Consider the following 15,261-nt stretch of genomic DNA (forward strand, 5'->3'; position numbering starts at 1 on the left):
CAGCCACACCCGTTGCCAACAGGTGTATAAAATCGAGCACACAGCCATGCAATCTCCATAGGAAAAACATAGGCAGTATAATGGCCTTACTGAAGAGCTCAGTGACTTTCAACGTGGCAACGTCATATTCTGAGTTTATGTCAATGTCAATCAGGAATGGAGACAGTCACTCATTTATATAGAGTTCTATAGAGTCTGAGGCAAACACACCTGTTATGTTGGGCACCTACAGACAAAAAAACATGCTATGAAATACACACTCAGTGTACAAAATATTAGGAACACCTGCTCTTTCCATGACAGACTGACCAGGTGAAAGCTATGATCCCTTATTGATGTCACGTGTTAAATCCACTTCAGTCAGTGTAGATGAAGGGGAGGAGACAGGTTAAAGAAGGATTTTTAAGCCTTGAGTCAATTGAGACATGGATTGTGTATGTGTGCCATTCAGACGGTGAATGGGCAAGTCAAAATATTTAAGTTCCTTTGAACGGGGTATGGTAGTAGGTGCCAGGCGCACCTGTTTGAGTGTGTCAAGAACTGCAACGCTGCTGGGTTTTTCACGCTCAACAGTTTCCTGGGTGTAACAAGAATGGACCACCACCCAAAGGACATCCAGCCAACTTGACACAACTGTAGGAAACATTGGAGTCAACCTGGGCCAGCATCCCTGTGGAACACTTTCAACACCTTGTAGAGTCCATGTCCCGACCAACTGAGGCTGTTCTGAGAGCAATGTACTTGAGCTGCAGCCCAATATTAGGAAGGTGCTCCTAATGTTTTATACACTCAGTGTACATTTAAGCAATAAGGCACGAGGGGGGTTTGGTATATTGCCAATATACAACGGCTAAGGGCTGTTCTTAGGCACAACGCCAATATACCACAAACCCCAGAGGTGCCTTATTGCTATTATAAACTGGTTACCAACGTAATTAGAGCAGTAAAAATAAATGTTTTGTCATACCCGTGGTATACGGTCTGATATATCACGACTGTCAGCCAATCAGCATTCAGGGCTTGAACCACCCAGTTTATAATGCTAAAATAAAAGTTTGAGGAAATGCAGGCACCACATTACAAAACAGCTCAATGCAACCTTTGTTTAACTAGGTCAGTTAACACATTCTTATTTACAATGACGGCCTACCGGGGAACAGTGGGTTAACTTGCTTTGTTCAGGGGGCAGAACCACAGATTTTTACCTTGTCAGCTCAGTAACCTTTCGGTTACTGGCTCTACCCACTAGGCTACCAGCTGCACCAATCAAGCATGATGTTCTTTTAAGTATAACAGCAAAGCTAGCTTTCATATAATAATTTTTAAAAAAGCTTGAAAAGGTAGTGGAATGGAATTAGTGTTGTGTACATGTACTTTAACTTGTATGCGGTACAAATCACAATATCGTGGAAGCCCCTTATATAAGAGTATGAATTAGGTCATTCCTTGGCCGCATGTTATTGCGTCATTTTAAGAGCATTCCTTGGCCGTGTGTTATTGACAATGATGGTGCAGGTATTCAAGCCTTATTGCTTAATTATGTGCGTAGTGCAACATGTTGAGGTGTACTGTGTAACATCAAATCAAATTTATTTATATAGCCCTTCTTACATCATCTGATATCTCAAAGTGCTGTACAGAAACCCAGCCTAAAACCCCAAACAGCAAGCAATGCAGGTGTAGAAGCACGGTGGCTAGGAAAAACTCCCTAGAAAGGCCAAAACCTAGAAAGAAACCTAGAGAGGAACCAGGCTATGAGGGCTGTGCCGGTGGAGATTATAACAGAACATGGCCAAGATGTTCAAATGTTCATAAATGACCAACATGGTCAAATAAGAATAATCACACTAGTTGTTGAGGGTGGAGCAAGTCAGCACCTCAGGAGTAAATGTCAGTTGGCTTTTCATAGCCGATTATTAAGAGTATCTCTACCACTCCTGCGGTCTCTAGAGAGTTGAAAACAGCAGGTCTGGGACAGGTAGCACGTTCGGTGAACAGGTCAGGGTTCCATAGCAGCAGGCAGAACAGTTGAAACTGGAGCAGCAGCACGGCCAGGTGGACTGGGGACAGCAAGGAGTCATCATGCCAGGTAGTCCTGAGGCATGGTCCTAGGGCTCAGGTCCTCCGAGAGAAAGAAAGAGAGAATTAGAGAGAGCATACTTAAATTCACACAGGACACCGGATAAGACAGGAGAAGTACTCCAGATATAACAGACTGACCCTAGCCCCTCGACACATAAACTACTGCAGCATAAATACTGGAGGCTGAGACAGGAGGGGTCAGGAGACACTGTGGCCCCATCCGATGATACCCCCGGACAGCACTGAGTGAACAAAACATTAAGAACACCTTCCTAATATTGAAAGTCTCCTCCTTTTGCCCTCAGAACAGTTAAAACAGAGAAAGTTGATCTCGTCTTAACAGTGATATTCTTGTGTTTCTGTGTCTCCAGGTGCCTCCAGTCCAGCCAGTAGGGTCTATGAGTGGTCCCCCTGGATTCCCTGGCCCTCCCCCCTCTCTCACCCACGGTGGACCCCCTTCCCTCCTGCCCGCTGGCTTCAACCCCACACAGATGCCTCCAGGTAACACTTGGTGCAACAGTATGGAACTGAACCAAATGAACAACTAGAGGGATCACAAACAAACCTTGCCCCCCCCCCCCCCCCCCGGATTGTCATTGTAGAATTATAACATATTTGTTATGAAATATACAAGAAGTCCAAACCAACCTTTTTATAATCACGAACATGTTTAAAGATATGATGTTAGTCATTTGTTTGATTTGAACTTTTCTAACCCATATGTTTTATGTGTCTGCAGGTTTCCCTCCACCAGTGGTGGGAGGGCCAAGGAGCACCAAAGATGACTCGGGGTCTAAAGACAAGGCTGGAGGGAGTGGTGGCCTCTCTGGCCCCTCAGACCCTCCAGACAGCCAGCTGGGACCTCCAGGGCCAGGGGCCGTGATGAGTCCTCCAGGCCCAGCAGTGTTACTGGGTCCCAGGCCGGCCATGATGACCATGCAGCCTCGTCCAGGACTACCGCCCCCTTTCGCCCCTCACCTCCCTCCCCCCAACATGCCCCCAATGATGATGGGCTCCAGGGGTCCCAACCACATGTTCCCCCCCAGGGGGGGCCCTCCAGGTGGGTTCAGGATGCCCATGGGCCACCAGTCCATGGAGGACTTTCCTCACGGACCCCCCAGACATCCCTTCCAGCCTGGACCCCCCGGGGAAGACGGTGGCAACTGGGAGGGTGGGAGACACTTCAGGGGCGAGAGGCCAGGGTTTGGGGGACATGACAGGGATTGGGGGAGGTTTGGGGAGCAGGCGAGAGGGTTTCCGAGAGGAGGAAGAGGGGGAAACGGTTGGTCCAGAGGTGGGCCTGAGGGGAGGGACCGTTTCATGAACCGACAGGATAGATTTGAACGGTGATGACAGGGGCCAAGGGGGGTGGAGCTGAAGAGACGGGGATCAGCTTCCAGGGTCCTGTAAGGAGAAAACCTTTTGGAACAGGAATGAACGACCTGATCTCGTCCAATAAAAACACAGAGTTTAGTTTCTCTACAGTGTGTGTAACTGAACACAGCCCAGATTATCTCTGGCCTCAAGAGAACCACTTGGAACACTGGGCACATTTGAGTCAGACACAAACTTTGTAAGAATACAGCCTGTCTCTGATCAATTTCTCTACTGTTCCAAAGACATTAAGACTAACACAAAGAAACATTATGGTCCGGTTAGACCAGACACAGAATAGACCTAGTCCGTGAATAAATGGATGGATCTCTGTTAGAATGACTTCTTAGTCCAGGACTAGATTTAATCTGTGTCTGGGGAAACCGACTCTATGAGAATATCACAGTTTAAACCAACGGAAGTCTAATTTTGCAGTCAGTTTATGTGAATAACTTTGTCCTATTTTGAGCTGGTGTATTCTGACAGAAAACCACAGAGAAGAATACTGCTTGGTATATATTGTATGTGCTGATGAAGGCCAATATCTTGTTTGGTATATTTTGAGTGAATGTTTTGTTAATTCTCAAGTAAGTCTGTTACTAGGCCAGTTAGTAAAACAAACTTTATTTGTTGTCAGTTTTACGGTTGGATCTGAAAACACGATGATCTTTGTATTGATTGGGGGGGGGGGCGCTTCAGAACCCGAAAATATTTTGCTTCAGAATTTGTATCATTAGCTGTTTTGTTTTTAGTAAACTATTTTTGTACTAAGCAAGTGTCTCTTGTAAATTCTTCATGGGAGGCAAATTTTAAATGCAATGTTTTTTTTTCACTCACTGACCAGGGAAACTGTTGGCAGTTCCATTGTCTACCACTAGAGGGCAATGTAGCACTTTTTTTAACCTGGGATAGTAGCCAGGGTCTCACTTTTACATGTTAATCAAATCAAACTTTATTTGCCACATGCAACATACATACATACACACATACAACAAGTGTAGACTTTACCGTAGAAATGCTTACTTACAAGCCCTTAACCAACAGTGCAGTTCAAGAAGAAGAAAATATTTACCAAGTAGACTAAAATAAAAAGTTATAATAAAAAGTAACAGAATAAGAATAACGAGGCTTTATACAGGGGGCACCGGTACCGAGTCAGCGTGCAGGGGTACAGGCTAGTTGAGGTAATCTGTACATGTAGGTGGGGGCGAAGTGACTATGCATAGGTAACAAACAAACAGCGAGTAGCAGCAGTGTACAGAGGGTTGGGGGGGGTCAATGTAAATTGTCCAGTGGCGATTTTTATGAATTGTTCAGCAGTCTAATGGCTTGGGGGTAGAAGCTGTTGAGGAGCCTTTTGGTCCTAGACTTGGCGCTCCGGTACCGCTTGCCATGCGGTAGCAGAGAAAACAGTCTCTAACTTGGATGACTGGAGTCCCTGACAATTTTATGGGCTTTCCTCTGACACCGCCTATTATATAGATCCTGGATGGCAGCAAGCTTGGCCCCAGTGATGTACTGGGCTGTACGCACTACCCTCTGTAGCGCCTTACGGTCAGATCCCGAGCAGTTGCCATACCAGGCGGTGATGCAACCGGGCAGGATGCTCTCGATGGTGCAGATGTAGAACATTTTGAGGATAATTTACCTTCGCTTCATTGGGCACAGGGACTATGGTGGTCTGCTTGAAACATGTAGGTATTACAGACTCGGTCAGGGAAAGGTTGAAAATGTCAGTGAAGACACTTGACAGTTGGTCTGCGCATGCTTTGAGTACACGTCCTTGTAATCCGTCTGGCCCCGCGGCTTTGTGAATGTTGACCTGTTTAAAGGTTTTGTTCACATCGGCTACTGAGAGCGTTATCAGACAGTCATCCAGAACAGCTGGTGCTCTCATGTATGCTTCAATGTTGCTTGCCTCGAAGCGAGCATAAAAGGCATTTAGCTAGTCTGGTAGGCTCGCGTCACTGGGCAGCTCGCGTCTGGGTTTCCCTTTGTAGTCCATAATAGTTTTCAAGCCCTGCCACATCCGACGAGCGTCAGCGCCGGTGTAGTAGGATTCAATCTTAATCCTGTATTGACGCTTTGCCTGTTTGATGGTTCGTCTGAGGGCATAGTGGGATTTCTTATAAGCGTCCAGATTAGTCTCCCGCTCCTCGAAAGCGGCAGCTCTACCCTTTAGCTCGATGCGGATGTTGCCTGTAATCCATGGCTTCTGGTTGGGGTATGTACGTACAGTCACTGTGGGGACGACGTCGTCGATGCACTTATTGATGAAGCCAATGACTGAGGTGGTGTATTCCTCAATGCTATTGTATGAATCCCGGAACATATTCCAGTCTCTGCTAGCAAAACAGTCCTGTAGCGTAGCATCCGCGTCATCTGACCAGTTCCGTATTGAGCGAGTCACTGGTACTTCCTGATTTAGTTTTTGCTTGTAAGCAGGAATCAGGAGGATAGAATTATGGTCAGATTTGCCAAATGGAGGACGGGGGAGAGCTTTGTATGCATCTCTGTGTTTGGAGTAAAGGTGGTCTAGGATTTTTTACCCTGGTTGCACATGTGACATGCTGGTAAAAATGTTGTTTAAGTTTGCCTGCATTCTTAGCCATTTCTCAGATGCTCTTATCCAGAGTGACTTCCAGTTAGTGCATTCATGTTAAGATAGCTTGGTGAGACAACCTCATATCACAGTCAGAGTAAGTCAATTGTTCCTCAATGAAGTAGCTAACTGCAAGAACTAATACGGGGAAAGTCAAGTGTGAGTGTTAGTTCATGAAAGGCAAGTTGTTTTTTGGGTGGTGGTGGTGGGGGGGTTACTGTGCCACCTTATTCCCAATATATTTCACAGTTTTTGACCGGGGCCCATAGGTCTCTGGTCAGAAGTAATGCACTATATAGGAGATAGAATAGGGTGCTAATTGGGATGCCGCGGTTGTCTCTGCAGCCGTACTAAGTGTTCTCTATGCTCAGCTCGTCATCTGTCTGTGGGGCTCATCCAGATGGTGTCCATTTTGTACATCTGTTTACATTATCTGACAACGACAGGTATATTATTCCCACCTGGTTTGTTATCTCACAGTGCCGTCAGGAAGTTTCCCCCTCGACTTATTCCACACTTTGTTGTTGTTACAGCCCGAGTTAAACATGGATTAAATGGATTTATTTTCTCACCCATCTACACACAAAGGCCCCATAATCGTTACTGATTATAATTTTGGACATGTAACGGATTACATTTAGAAAGTACCCTACCCAACCCTGTATTGGAAAACCCTGGTCTTTGTGGTTGAATCTGTGTTTGAAATGCACTGCTCGACTGAGGGACCGTACATATACATGTATGTGTATATGTAACAGTATAACTTTAGTACGTCCCCTCGCCCCGACCTCGGGCGTGCAGAGCAAGGGGAACCACTACTTCAAGGTTTCAGAGCAAGTGACGTTACCGACTGAAAGGCTGCTAGCGCGCACCACCGCTAACTAGCTAGCCATTTCACATCCGTTACATATATGAGGTACAGAGATGAGGTAGTCATTCAACAATCATGTTAAAACACTTACTGCACACATTCCATGCAACTTATTGTGACTTGTTAAGCACAGTTTTACTCCTGAACTATTTTAGGCATCGCCATAACAAACGGGTTGAATACTTATTGACTCAAGACATTTCAAGCTTTTCATTTTTAATTACTTTCATAATTTTTTTTGAATAAAAACGTGATTCCACTTTGACATTATGGGGTATTGTGTGTAGGACAGTGACACATAATCTCAATTGAGTCATTTTTAAATTCAGGCTGTAACACAACAAAATGTGGAAAAGGTCAAGGGGTGTCTTTCTGAAGTGCACTGCACATGTTAAGGGTGGCTGTTTCTTAACCCCACAACAACGGCCTCTGTTCAGTTTACATGAGTGAGTCCATTGCTAACGGCCGCTTGACTCTACATGATACAATGTTGTCTTTGACGTTTTCTCTAAGCCTGCGTCTTACGATCCCCCCCCCCTATAGCCCCAGGTTATTACTGGTGGAGAGTGAGACAAAGCTTGAACTGTTTGAGGTTATGAAAGACCATCACCAAGCCAGACCCGGAGGTATCAGGTGTGTGATGGGAACACACTTTTCAGAGATGTGACCAAGACAACAACAAAAAAGAGTTCATAATAACTGAGTTTATAACTTCTGAAGATATTCAACTATTTAAACTTTTTGGTTTCCAATGTTAGAGGAACAAACGGTTCAAGCTTTGTCTCACTCTCCACCAGTAATAACCTCGGGTTATAGGGGGGGGGGATCCTCAACAGCTTCTACCCCCAAGCCATAAGACTGCTGAACAATTAATCAAATGGCCAACGGACTATTTACATTGACCCCCCCCCCCCCCATTTGTTTTGTATACTGCTGCTACTCTCTGTTTATTATCTATGCATAGTCACTTCACCCCTACCTACATGTACATATTACCTCGACTAACCTGTACCCCCACACACTGACTCACTTTTTATATTTTTTTACTTTAGTTTATTTGGTAAATATCTTCTTCGCTCTTCTTGAACTGCACTGTTGTGGGCTTGTAAGTTAGCCTTTCACTTGTAAAGTCTACACTTGTTGTATTCGGCGCATGTGACGAATAAAGTTTGATTTTGTATTGATCTACACTGAACTCTGATGACAAACACACAGATCTTGTGGTGTCCCAGACTCCCGACTCCGATTGGCTCCAGCAAGAAGTTAGTGGTAATCTATTCCCAAGTCGGCTCCACTGGCCGAGCACAATTCCTCTTTCCTCGCGGCCATAGATGGTCTAAGATACTCTTTGAAGAGGTAGGGTTTCAGGTGTTTTCAGATAATAATAATAATAACAATTAAATAATTATAAAAATAAAAAAACTTACATTAACAGCATAAAAAGTTGTACAACTACTAATAGGCCTACAACTGCTACAAACTACTGCTACAACTACAACTAATAAAACTACAACTACTAATACAACTAATAAAACTACAACTACTAATACAACTAATAAAACTACAACTACTAATACAACTAATAAAACTACAACTACTAATACAACTAATAAAACTACAACTACTAATACAACTAATAAAACTACTACTAATACAACTAATAAAACTACTAATACAACTACTAGAACTACAACTACTAATACAACTACTAATACAACTACTAGAACTACAACTACTAATACAACTAATAAAACTACAACTACTGCTACAACTAATAGTCCTGTTCTGTGAGCTCATGTGGCCTACCACTTCTCGGGTGAGCCATTGTTCATCCTTGATGTTTCCACTTCACAGTAACAGCACGTACAGTTGAAGGGGCAGTTCTAGCTTGGCAGAAATGTGACAAACTGACTTGTTGACTATGACAGTGCCACGTTGAAAGTCTCTGAGCTCTTCAGTAAGGACATTCTACTGCCAATGTTTGTCTATGGAGATTGCATGGCTGTGCGCTCCACTTTATACACCTGTCAGCAACGGGTGTTGCTGAAACAGCCGAATCCACTAATTTGAACGGGCGTCCACATACTTTTGTATATTAGTGTATTTTAACTAATAAACGTTCAAAACCTAAAAGGACAATCTCGGGTTAAATCTTCATTGACATTAATTTATCACGGAGATAGGTTGCTACTCCCCCCACCTAGAGTGCACCTAAACAACCTATCCATTACTACATTTCTATTCGATCAAATAAACCTCACGTAGCAAATTAGCAATAAAAAAATATTGACAATTTTGACACGCTCTCATTGACCTGCATACAAAAATTCCTCACTTCGTGGGTTTATTTCCGTGGACAGATTTTGGGCGGAGTAAAACCTCTCGCTTCGCCTCTTCCTCTCTGTCGTGGCGTAGAAACAACATGGTAGCGGCAACAGACGGAGCTTTCCGCGGCACAGACTAGCGATGGCATATTCTACACAGCGCGTCTAATTCACCGCATACATTGGACGACAGCCACAATAGTCAACTGCGAGTAATGAACAGGTATGTTTTTATGCATAATGTTTGTTTTCTTCTCATGTGGTGGGGATAAATTAGCCTGATGTTTGACGCCGAGATATCTTCCCCCCTAGGTCCTAGAGACCGGGGCCAATAACCGTGACCGCGTCAATAACAAGGCATAACGCAGATTTCTCTTTCATAGATAGGCTGCCGTTTTGTCTAATTCTTTAAGACGGGCTAAACTCACAGGTAGGATGTCTGGTGTTTGTCAAATTCAGCAATCAAAGCTGAAATGACTGCATAAGCCATGTAGCCTACACTTGGTTTCCCATAAATAATGGATACATGCATGTGCGCGCCCATTCAATGCCCTAGCATAATTTTCAATGCCTCCGTCACATGAAGGGCACCTATAGCCTTTATAATCTATAGGCTACGTTGAGCAATAATTCACATCACAATATGTTCCAGTCCCCGCCCCAGTGAGAGGTAAAACCCCAAGTGTGATGTCTCTGTTGTATGTCTCTGTTGTATGTCTCTGTTGTATCTTCGTCACTGACCAGAGAAGCCCAGGGTGACTCTGACAAAGAGACACAGACTATTCATCACATGCGTGCCTTGCTACAGGTTTTCCCCAAATTAAACTTGACACCAGTCTATTGTAAGCTATTGATTAAACCAAAATACACATGCAGGACATAAAAGACAACCTGTAGAATAATACGAATTGATTATGTTGATTTGACAATGTGTTTGGAAACCAGCTGTTGTACTCTCATGGTCATATCATGAACGAATCGTCTCAGAATGACTTGTGTGGTAGAATGAGGAGGGACTGAATATCCTTTCAGATTTGATTAGATTTGTAGCAATGTTAGACCCTTGTCTGTCTTGTCTACCACTGATGTTTTGGGGACAAGTCTTCTGCATATCATCACCAACACCCTGGTACAAAAACAGAGTTAGTCATTAGTTACGTCCCAAATGACACCATATGCCCTATATAGTACACTACATTTGACCAGAGGTCTATATAGGGAATAGGGTGCCATTTGGGATTGCATCTTTGACTAATTTGTGCAGCAGCATTTAACACAGTGACCTTGTTGGAGGATGAAGGCTAGCAGAATTATCACTCTCGGTATCTGAGAACATGGGCAATTCCACGATAACAGAATGATACTGAGACTCAGATTGTATGTCAAACAACAACAACAAAAAATAAGATTTTAAAGTTAAACAAACCATACAACTCTATGTCCAGGGACAATTTTTAAAATAATTTCCATGGAGAATTTTACAGAAACACATTTACTAAAAGAACAGTGCAGATTTTTTAGGTATTTATTTAATTTAACCTTTATTTAACCTTTATTTAACGAGGCAAGTCAGTTAAGAACTAATTCTTATTTACAACGACGACGGCCTACCAAAAGGCAAAGGCCTACTGCGGGGACGGGGGCCTGGGATTTAAAATAAAAGTAAATACAATATAAATATAGGACAAAACACACATCACAACAAGAGAGACAACACTACATAGAGACCTAAGACAACAACATGGCAAGACAGCAACACATGACAACACAGCATGGTAGCAACACAACATGGTATAAACATTATTGGGCACAGTCAACAGCACAACGGGGAAGAAGGTAGAGACAACAATACATCACACAAAGCAGCCACAGCTGTCAGTAAGAGTGTCCATGATTGAGTCTTTGAAAGTAGAGATTGAGATAAAACTGTCCAGTTTGAGTGTTTGTTGCTGCAGCTAGCGACTGGAAACTGAAAAGAGGAGCGACCCAGGGATGTGTGTGTTTTAGGGACCTTTAACAGAATGTGACTGGCAGAACGGGTGGAGGATGAGGGCTGCAGTAGATATCTCAGATAGGGGGGAGTGAGGCCTAAGAGGGTTTTTATAAATAAGCATCAACCAGTGGGTCTTGCGACGGGTATAGAGATGACCAGTTTACAGAGGAATACAGAGTGTCCTATAAGGAGAATTGATGGCAAATCTGATGGCCTGAATGGTAAAGAACATCTAGCCGCTCGAGAGCACACTTACCTGCTGATCTATAAACGATGTCTCTGTAATCTAGCATGGGTAGGACGGTCATCTGAATCAGGGTTAGTTTGGCAGCTGGGGTGAAAGAGGAGCGATTACGATAGAGGAAACCAAGTCTAGATTTAACTTTAGCCTGCAGCTTTGATATGTGCTGAGAGAAGGACAGTGCACCATCTCGCCATACTCCCAAGTACTTGTATGAGGTGACTACCTCAACCTCTAAACCCTCAGAGGTAGTAATCACACCTGTGGGAAGAGGGGCATTCTTCTTACCAAACCACATGCCCTTTGTTTTGGAGGTATTCAGAACTAGGTTAAGGGTAGAGAAAGCTTGTTGGACACTAAGAAAGCTTTGTCTGAGTATAAGACTGTATCATCTGCATATAAATGGGTGAGAGTGCTTCCTACTGCCTGAGCTATGTTGTTGATGTAAATTGAGAAGGGCGTGGGGCCTAGGATCGAGCCTTGGGGTACTACCTTGGTGACAGGCAGTGGCTGAGACAGCAGATTTTCTGACTTTATACACTGCACTCTTTGAGAGAGGTAGTTAGCAAACCAGGTCAAAGACCCCTCAGAGACACCAATACTCCTTAGCTGGCACACAAGAATGGAATGGTCTACCGTATCAAAAGCTTTGGCCAATTCAATAAAAATAGCAGCACAACATTGCTTAGAATCAAGGGCAATGGTGACATCCTTAAGGACCTTTTTAAAGTTTCAATGACACATCCAAAACCTGAGCGGAAACCAGATTGCATACCCAAGAGAATACTATAGACATCAAGAAAGCCAGTCAGTTAATTATTGACAAGTTTTTTCCAACACTTTTGTCAGTTAATAAACAGGGCAAAATAGAAATAGCACTATAAGTTAGGATCAGCTTGTTCTCCCCCTTTAAATAAAGAATGAACCGTCCGGCTGCCTTCCAAGCAATGGGAACCTCCCCAGAAAGGAGAGACAGGCTTGGTGATGATAGGGGCATTAACCTTAAAGAAGAAAGGGTCTAAACCATCTGACCCAGATGTTTTTTGGGGGTCAAGTTTAACTTAGGGCTAGGGGTCCCTCTAGCGGGACAACTTCCGGTGAAACTGGAGGGCACACAATTCAAATAAATAATCATAAATATTATGGATTTTAAACATTTATGTACATATAAGTGTCTTATATCGGCTGAAAGGTTAAATTATTGTTTAATCTAACGCCACTGTCCGATTTACAGTAGCTATTACAGCGAAAACATGCCATGCGATTGTTTGATGGCGCCCCACATCAAAATATTTTTCCACCGGCACAGGTTTCATACATAAACATATAACGATAAAATATTCACTTACTTTTTGAAACTCTTCCTCTGATTTGTCATCCAAAGGGTCCCAGCTATAACATGTAGTGTCGTTTTGTTAGATAAAATCCTTCTTTATATCCCAAAAAGTCAGTTTAGTTGGCGCCATCGATTTGAGTAATCCACTCGTTCAACTTGCAGAGAAAGGAATCCGAAAATCTACTCCTAAACTTTGTTTCAACAAGTCAAAATACGTTTCTATTTACTCCTCAGATACCCTAAAATGTAATCAAACTATAATATTTATTTCGGAAAGAAGTATGTTCAATAGGAAACCGATTTTAGCAGGTGCGTGTCTTCATGGCACGTGCAAACACGAATTTCCAAGACTGTGTCCCTCCACTAAAATGGTTATTTCTTATTCGTTTTGGAAGTTACAAGCCTGAAACCTGGAACATATAGACTGCTGACACCCTGTGGAAGCCATAGGAATTGGAATTCTAAGAGGATGGTCTCTCTCAACAACAAAAAACTTCCGGTTGGTTTTTCTTTGGATTTTCTCCTACCATATCTATTGTGTTATATTCGCCTACATTATTTTAACATTTCTACAAACTTCAAAGTGTTTTCTTTCCAATGGTACCAATTATATGAATATCCTGGCTTCAGGGCCTGGGCTACAGGCAGTTTACTTTGGGCACGTCATTCAGGCAGGAAGCGGAGAAAAAAGGGGCCTAGCCCTAAGAAGCTCCTTTAGCACCTCGGACTCAGTCACTGCCTGGAGGGAGAAACTTTGTAGCGGGGCAGGGGAAAAAGAGGGAGGAGCATCGTGGATAGTCGCACGACAAGAAAAATGCAAAGCAGATGCAAAGTTCCATAACAGAATGATGTCACGAACAGTCATTCTGTTGTTACCAAACCTTTGCATTGGCACTGTTTTTCAATCTGTTTTTGTAATATTTTCTGTGGAAATTGTTAAAAGTAGTCCGTTGTGCATAGAGTTGTATGGTTTGTTTAACTTTGGTTTTGGTTTGACATACATTTTAAAGTGAGATATTTGAGTGTCAGTCATCATTCTGTTACCGTGGAATTGCCCATATAGGGACCTTAATATGACTGTGACCTTAAAAAAAAAAAAAAAAAAAATCAAGCCCTGTTAAATTGGTTGTTGATCATTGCAAGACAAATATTTTCAAGTCTTGCCGTAGATTTTCAAGCAGATTTAAGTCAAAACTGTAACTCGGCCACTCGGGAACATTCACTGTCTTGGTATGCCACTCCAGTGTACATTTGGCCTTGTGTTTTAGGCTATTGTCCTTCTTAGCTCTACTCCCTTTCTTTTTTTATCCTGGAAAAATTCCCAAGTCCTTAATGATTACAAGCATACCCATAACATGATGCAGCCACGACTTTGCTTGAAAATATGGAGATTGGTTCTCCGTAATGTGTTGTATTGGGTTGGACTCAAACATAACACTTTCTATTCAAGACAAAAAGTTTGTTGCTTTGCCACGATACACTATTATTGCAGTATTACTTTAGTGCCTTGTTGCAAACAGGATGCATGTTTTGGAATATTTTTTATTCTGTACAGGCTTCCTTCTTTTCACTCTGTCATTTAGGTTAGTATTGTGGAGTAACTACAATGTTATTGATCCATCCTCAGTTTTCTCCTATCACAGCCATTAAACTCTGTAACTCTGTGAAGTCACCATTGGCCTCATCGTGAAATCCATAAGCGGTTTCCTTCCTCTCTGGCAACTGAGTTAGGAAGGACACCTGTGTCTTTGTAGTGACTGGGTGTATTGATACACCATCCAAAGTGTAATTAATAACTTCACCATGCTCAAAGGGATATTCAATGTCTGCTTTTTTTTAACCCATCTACCAATAGGTGCCCTTCTTTGTGAGGCATTGGAAAACCTCCCTGGTCTTTGTGGTTGAATCTGTGTTTGACATTCACTGCTCGACTGAGAGACCTCACAGATAATTTTATGTGTGTGGTAAAGAAAATCATGTTAAACACTATTATTGCACACAGAGTGAGTCCATACAACGTATGTGACTTGTTAAGTACATTTTTACTCCTGAACTATTTTAGGCATCGTCATAACAAAAGGGTTGAAATACTTATTGACTCAAAACATTTCAGATTTTCATCTTTCATTTTTTTTATCTTTGTGTGTAGGCCGTGTGACCAAATATCTCAATTTAATCCGTTTTAAATTCAGGCTGTAACACAACAACATGTGGAAAAAGTCAAGGGGTGTGAATAATTTCAGAAGGCACTATATAAATCTATAATTGCTGCAAGTGATAAGTTCAAATGTTTGCCTTAGTTCTGCTTTGTAGAATTAGTCCATTTCGATGTTAAAGCCCCGTGAAAGACCAGTGTCTTGTCCAGGGGGTGTACTTGTACATCATACTGCCTCATGCTACAGAAACAGGATATGGGCTCCTGATCTATAGGCCGTTCT

General features: G+C 42.7%; 2 protein-coding genes across 4 annotated transcripts in view; both read left to right on the top strand.

Moving 5' to 3' along the window:
* LOC139548414 (SR-related and CTD-associated factor 4-like) overlaps positions 1 to 4,227 on the top strand; it is a 47,378-nt gene extending 43,151 nt beyond the window's left edge. The window contains exons 13-14 of the mRNA XM_071358099.1: positions 2,454 to 2,583; positions 2,822 to 4,227. Coding sequence (XP_071214200.1) covers positions 2,454 to 2,583; positions 2,822 to 3,432 — 741 coding nt within the window. The 3' untranslated portion in view covers positions 3,433 to 4,227. The remainder of the gene's footprint in view (positions 1 to 2,453; positions 2,584 to 2,821) is intronic.
* Positions 4,228 to 9,299: 5,072 nt separating this feature from the next.
* LOC139548411 (rho guanine nucleotide exchange factor TIAM1-like) overlaps positions 9,300 to 15,261 on the top strand; it is a 219,770-nt gene continuing 213,808 nt past the window's right edge. For 2 of the 3 annotated variants that reach the window (XM_071358091.1, XM_071358090.1), the window contains exon 1: positions 9,301 to 9,476. The gene's annotated coding sequence lies outside the window, so the exon portion shown is untranslated. Of the gene's footprint in view, positions 9,477 to 15,261 lie in introns of all 3 variants that reach the window. The other variant, XM_071358094.1, reaches the window with a different exon arrangement.

Source organism: Salvelinus alpinus, chromosome 21 (genome assembly GCF_045679555.1).
Source record: "Salvelinus alpinus chromosome 21, SLU_Salpinus.1, whole genome shotgun sequence".
In the NCBI taxonomy this organism is placed as follows: Eukaryota; Metazoa; Chordata; class Actinopteri; order Salmoniformes; family Salmonidae; genus Salvelinus; species Salvelinus alpinus.